This window comes from Nestor notabilis, unplaced genomic scaffold (assembly GCF_000696875.1).
Source record: "Nestor notabilis isolate BGI_N333 unplaced genomic scaffold, ASM69687v1 scaffold26489, whole genome shotgun sequence".
Taxonomy (NCBI): Eukaryota; Metazoa; Chordata; class Aves; order Psittaciformes; family Psittacidae; genus Nestor; species Nestor notabilis.
Window position 1 is genome coordinate 1,685 of NW_009942738.1, and position 6,624 is coordinate 8,308.

General features: G+C 41.0%; 1 protein-coding gene across 1 annotated transcript in view; it reads left to right on the plus strand.

Annotated features, from left to right (window-relative positions):
- Positions 1 to 178: 178 nt before the first annotated feature.
- LOC104411186 (semaphorin-4D-like) overlaps positions 179 to 6,624 on the plus strand; it is a gene marked incomplete at its 5' end in the record, with an annotated part of 6,882 nt that continues 436 nt past the window's right edge. The window contains 10 exons of the mRNA XM_010021553.1: positions 179 to 324; positions 873 to 971; positions 1,128 to 1,227; positions 1,400 to 1,510; positions 1,858 to 2,009; positions 2,322 to 2,497; positions 3,879 to 4,035; positions 4,344 to 4,566; positions 5,027 to 5,142; positions 5,579 to 5,745. Coding sequence (XP_010019855.1) covers positions 179 to 324; positions 873 to 971; positions 1,128 to 1,227; positions 1,400 to 1,510; positions 1,858 to 2,009; positions 2,322 to 2,497; positions 3,879 to 4,035; positions 4,344 to 4,566; positions 5,027 to 5,142; positions 5,579 to 5,745 — 1,447 coding nt within the window. The remainder of the gene's footprint in view (positions 325 to 872; positions 972 to 1,127; positions 1,228 to 1,399; positions 1,511 to 1,857; positions 2,010 to 2,321; positions 2,498 to 3,878; positions 4,036 to 4,343; positions 4,567 to 5,026; positions 5,143 to 5,578; positions 5,746 to 6,624) is intronic.

A 6,624-nucleotide genomic window follows, 5' to 3' on the forward strand; every position in this document is an offset into this window, starting at 1 on the left:
AATTAGGTAAAGAATATCTCTGCATTTCTTCAAATACTTTCCTAGTATTTAGGAAATGTTCTGGAAAAGTGTACGAGCTTTTCCCTTTGCTCTGTTACAGTTTGTTTTTAATCTGGAAGTTTTATTACATTGTTGTTCTAGTACTAAGTATTTTTGAAGTAACTTCTGTGTTTTGCAGCTGGAAATATCACCACCTTTAGGGAGGAAGGCTTAGCCAATGTTTCCACTCTGCTTGTGAACGAAGAAACCAATACCCTGTTTGTTGGAGGCAGAGAGGCAGTGTTTGCTCTTGACTTGAATAATATTTCTAGAGAAACAGCCAGGGTAAATGAAAGATCTTTTTTTTTCCATACCCTTCATCAAAAAAAATACTTGGCTCATGGATTTCTTCAGCTGAACATCATGTCCTGATGTACTATTTCAAGGTTTGAAACTTTATCACAGGATCTTTATTATCATCAGGTATCTATTACCATCAGGTTCTTTATTATGCCTTGTCTGTTGGAGAGGTGTATGATGCTTCTTTACTCCAGAAGTTCAAAGTTAGGATTATTTAGGGATTTTTTTACACATAATGTTGTGGGGAGAAAATAGGTAATTGCAATATAGCAGCTCACAAGTATTTCTGCCTTTTAGGAATACTGGTTCGCTACACAGGAAAGGCAGCTGGAATGTATTCGTAGAGGAAAGGACAAGGTAGGAACTTCTGTCATTATTAAGTAAAATAAAAATGGTGCTAGGATCTAGCTTGTTTGTACTAAACAAAGTAAAAGCTCTCTCGGTGTGTGGGGTTGGTTTGCTTGCTGCTGAGACACGGGGAGATTGTCAGATGCAATCCACTCCACAGCTTTTCTGTTTATTTTCTCTTTTAGATAAGATGCCAGAACTACATCCTCTTCCTCCATAAGATAAATGCCTCTTACTTGTATGTCTGTGGAACCAACGCCTATCACCCAACTTGTGATTACATGGTAATTAGGTCTTTCCTGCAGGTATTTGAGCAGTGTGGCGGATCTTTAAACACTCTGCTCAAAGTATTCCTGTTGAAAACTTCCCTATTTCTTTTATAGCAGTACGAAAGACCAGAAAGTGACTTCTCATCCTGTTGAAATGATCATTTGCCATAGGTTATCCATGGGACAAACATCAGCTTGCAAGGAAGAGCTGAGGAGAGCAGAGGAAGGTGTCCCTTTGAACCAACTCAGAAGTATGCGTCTGTTTTTGTAGGTATGTTTAGATGGACAGGAAACCTGAAATGAGTTTCCTCATCTAAACTAAGCTATTGGATACCATTCCCCTCATTCTGGTTTTGCTTGTCAACCCCAATTTGTTCCTTAGCGGATGGCTTTGCATCTTAAAAAGAAGTACTTCATACTTTGTTTCTTCCAAATCTTTCCAGATGGGGAATTTTACTCAGCTACTTCAAATAATTTCTTGGGAACAGAACCTATAATACTTCGCAGCATGAGAAATCCTGTAAGGACAGAGTTTAAAACATCATGGCTAAATGGTAAGAAGCTTTTGTATATGTTTCAATCTCTTGAACTTCAGTTTGGTGTATGAATTCTCTCTGGAGTGTAGCAGGATGTGATGGATTGGTTTTGTAATGTGAGCTTTTGAATTAAGGGCAGAATGTAAAAGACATTTGTGAGTATGGACTGCAGTGGTGAGATGAGCCACAGTCCCTTTCCATTTATGAAAGCACAGTTCCTTCTCATAACATTGGATAGACTCATAAATACTTTTCAGCCTTTCCACTACTCCACAAAAAAGTTCAATTTGGCTTAATTTTAAAAGAATCTTTGGCATTTGTGTTTTTCTTGGAATAAACTTCAATGGTTTGTGTTTGTGTTTCAGAACCAAGCTTTGTCAGCATGGAAATAGTGCACGAAAGTGAATCTAATCCAGAGGGAGATGATGACAAAATTTATGTCTTCTTCACTGAAACAGCTGTTGAATTTGAATTCTATGACAAGCTGCTGGTGTCCAGAATTGCCCGTGTCTGCAGAGTTAGTGTTTGTAGTATAAAGTTTTCAATGAGTGTATTGCAGATGAAGTTTCATACTCGAGTGATTGACAGTGGTATCCACGCTGCCTGACCAAACAGAACTCTGTCACGTACAGTTACTTCTCAACTAGCTTCCTCTTTCTTGCTAGAACAAGCAGCTCTTCAGGTTGCATTTCACATTTCAACCCTTTTTTCTTTGCCTTTGAACTGAGACTTCTGTTGAAAGGCCAACACATCTTTTCACATCAGTGCTGTTATGAAAATGACACCTTTTTCCTGATGCATCCTACAGTGCCTGTGTTCTTCCTTTTAGGGAGATCTTGGTGGAAAACGTGTCTTGCAGAGAAGATGGACATCGTTTCTAAAGTCCCGCCTTTCCTGTTCCGTTCCAGAATTAAACTTCCATTTCAATATTGTCCAGGACATCTTTTTACTTAGGAGAAGGAGGTGGCAGGACAGCATATTTTATGGAATTTTTTCCCAGCAATGGTGAGATAGAGGGCTGTGTTCATACTAGAGTCTGTCACGAAGGGAGGAAGGGTTCTCACTGCAGTGGGACTAGCCTGGGTACAGCCATTTGGCTTTAACTCAAAGCCAGAAGCTACCAGGTACTTGCATTGCATGTTTTAATGGACTACATTCAGTTTTCTTACAGCTTGATCCAACCGAGCAAACATTATCATCTGAAACAAAACAGGTTTGATTCCTGGGCCAAAGCCTTCAATTAAAGACTAACCAGAAACTTCTAAGCCCAGTTCTGAGAGTTATGTTTTCTCTAGTTGGATGGTGGGGCAATTAAAACTCATTACATAGAAAATTACATAATTACATGCACAAAGCCCTGGATTCTTCTGGTCCTTGTGGCACTAAAAGAAATAGCTGACATTTCAAGGTGCAGAATTATCCTCCTGCTCCAAAAGTAGTATGTGTCATGGTCTGCTTGTCCAATGTAATGTTCTGTGGAGATGAAAACAGAACTCCAAACAAAAAACCATCCAAGTTTTAGGGCTAAGTAGTTTTTTCTTAATGCTCTGACTCATGAAGAAAAACAAGACTAAGTGGAGCAAAACTTTACATGTCCAAAAATACCCCAGGAGCCATGAGCAGGTAACTCTCATGTTTTACAAAAGCATCAGAATTACCAGAGTGCGGCACAGTCAGCACCGTGCAGCTTAACCTGCTGCCACCCATTTACCCATCGCTTTATACCCACTAGAGCTTTGGTGGGTGTTCACAACAGTGGGTGTTATTCCTGGTTCTGGCAGGTTGGGTTTGCTGTGTCCTAAGACAGGAATTTGTAAAACATTTATTCCTTTGGGCGTATCATTCCCTGAGACACCTGAAATCACATCAGTGTCTGATCCAGACACTCCTAAAAGGCTCCCTCCATTTTCAGGCATTATTCTGAGACACATTGTAATTGGAGGCAAAGAAGGGATTGTGGTTTTCAGGAAGATGAGTTAAAGGGATTAGAAGAAGAATTAATGGTTTGTGTTAGAAGTGAGGAGCCAAAGGGAGGAGAATCCTGTCAGAACATTGATTACCGTATACTTGGGCTCATCTGCCTGTTCACAAGAGAGGTTGTCAGACGTTCTCATTCTCTATGTTTCAGTTTATTTGAGAGTGATTGCTTGATTTTTAACAAATATTTAATACCGTCTTTTATGGGTGGTTTTGGTTTATTCTCAGTGAATCATGAAAACTGCAACAGAGAAGGATTTTTAGTGTTGGGTGTCTTGACTAATCCTGAGAAAGATCCGTGTGCACTGGAGAGTGGGGGTTTTTACACTATTTCTTTCTTTGTAACAAAAATAAAACCTGCTTTATTTTGTGTGTTGTTCTGTTGTTTGTTTGTTTGTTTTCTTCTAAGGGGAAGATTAGACATATCAGCTGTTTGTGCCTACAGTATGAAAACTATTCAGGAAGTCTTCTCCAAAGGAAGCTACAAAGGACCAGTAACTGTAGAGCATTCCCCTGTTAAGTGGATGGTTTATAGGGGAGAAGTGCCAGTTCCACGTCCTGGTGCTGTAAATATGAATTTACTTCTTCTAATTAAAAACCAGCCCCTGGAATGTCTTTTTTTTACCACTATAAATGCAGTGTGTACAGTCAGCAGAGTCACCTGCTTTCCCCTTCCATCACACCAAGGTTCCTAGAAAAGCCTCCTTGCCACAAGCTGTGGGGTTATTGGCTAGTTCATAAAGGAAAAGAATGAGTTTTATCTTTCAAAGATAAGTAGAAATAACTGAATGTTTAGAGGGAAATGCACGTTTTCTCTATACCTCAGTGAAATGAAAGCTCAAGTGTCCTCATGCTTGTTGTATTTTGTCCCTAGTGCATAGATAACTCTGCCCGGAGTATGGGCTATAACACGTCTACTGACTTGCCTGACAAAGTCCTGCAGTTTGTTAGAGATCACCCTCTAATGGATGATTCTGTAAATCCAATTGGTGACAGCCCAGTGCTGCTGAGGAGAGGCTCAAACTACACCAGGATCGTGGTAGACAGAGTCACTGGCCTCGATCAGCAAACGTACGATGTTATGTTTCTGGGAACAGGTAAGAGCTGTTACTGTAGGAGAAGATACTCTCCATTGTTCTGTATTTTGTGCCAGATTATTTTTTTTTTGGTAGACTTGTAAAAAGGGCAGTTCTTCCTCAGCTCTGTTTGAAGTTTTGCATTCAGAAGCTGTCTTGCTAGTTTACTGTTTTCATCCCACTTAGATTAAATGCGTTTGCCTTGTTGGACATTAAAAGGCTCTCTTTAGAAACTTTCCATATCAAAGGAGGCTTCACATCGTATTTGCAAATTCAGGGATTGTTTGAGGTCTGGAAAAAAATTAAAAATCAGTGCTTCTCTCATTGAAAGCAAAAATGAGAATTGCTTTGAAGACACTTAGAAATTCCCTGTGCCCAGGAATGTCTGCTAAACCTCCCATTTCAACATGAATGACCAGGCTAAAATGTTATGCTATGTTTAAACAAGCTTCTCTTTAGAAATACATTTCATTTGCTGTAGATGATGGATATTTGCATAAAGCTCTCAATTGTGATGGGGAAATGTTCATTGTGGAAGAGCTGCAGCTGTTTCTGGCTCCGGAGCCTGTACAGTCTCTCCAGTTGTCTTCTGAAAAGGTAGAGCTTCCATCCCTGCATGTGGAAAGGGGCTGCTGTAATAGCTTAGGCCTTGCTCTTCTGTGGTGTTCTCCTGGCTTTTAAATAACCTGTAAACATCTCTAGGTAGATAATTCTCCTTCTATCATGTATTTGTCAATAACAGAAGCAGGAAACATTTTTCTGTAGAAGTATTTGTGTGTGTCAGAGTATAACTGAAACAAGCCTTTCTGTTTGTTAAAAAGTTAGGGAAGGAACTCGGTCATTTTACTGTGGAAATAGTGACTGGTTTCCATGCTGTGGAAAGCTGAGGGGGTTTCTCATATCCCCATCTCTTCCGACAAGATCTTTAGTTTACTGATATTTTTAATGAACACCAGAAAACCTGACAATTCCCATTAGGAAATAACAGCTTAAAATCTCCCTATTGCAAAAGAACTCCCTTGCCCATTTCCAGGGAATGCTCTATGGAGGGTCCCAGTCTCAAGTGGTGCAGCTTCCAGTCTGCCAGTGCCACCGCTACAGGTACTGCATGGATTGCATCCTGGCAAGGGATCCCTACTGCGCCTGGGCTCCGGCTGCTCACGGATGTGTCTCCCTGGCAGAGCAAACTGCTCCTCCAATGTAAGTGAAGAACTGGGTTCCAGCTGCACACCTGATGGGAGATGGCTTTATCAGTGCGCGCCTTATAGCACAAGGCTCGGGTGGTTCCTAGAGGTGGAGTGGTACATGGTGGAACACTTCTGGGCTGTGTTTGCATCTCTTTGGGTTTTGGTGGGATTTTTTGTTTTCTTCTCCTTTTTTTTTTCCCCCCAGGCATTTAATTCAGAGTGTGAAAGCTGGGGATGCCTCCAGCTGCCTTAGTGGAGGTATGTGAACATTTGGGTTAAGAAAGAATAGTTGAACTTCCTGTTTATGCTTTCTAGAATTCTTCACTAGAGCAGGTTGCTCCAAGCCCCTGTGTCCAACCTGGCCTTGAACACTGCCAGGGATGCGGCAGCCACAGCTTCTCTGGGCACCCTGTGCCAGCGCCTCAGCACCCTCACAGGGAAGAGCTTCTTCCTAATGTCTCATCTCAATCTCTCCTCTAATAATAAAGCCAGAAAGATGTCACTGTCAGAGCTGTCAGCAGTAGGATCTCTTTGTCTTTACCCCTTACCCATTCATTGCCCATTGGCAAGACTGGTGAATTAGATTTTACCTTTATTGAAATATTTGGTTATGTAAATGGAATGAAACCCCAGTGTTCTGACTTAAAAAAATGTCTTCATCATTTCAGAAAACAGTGTGAGGAAAATTCCATTTACCTTTGGAAACAATGTTCATCTTAAATGTGCTCCCCTGTCGAATCTGGCAAGCGTAGTGTGGAAGTTTAACGGGAGCAGGATTCAGGCCGAGGCCTCGAAGTATCTCCTCTATGATGGAGGAATGGCAATACTTAACGTGACAGCAGATGTGGCCGGGTTTTATGATTGCCTCTCAGTAGAGCAATCCAAAGGGAAA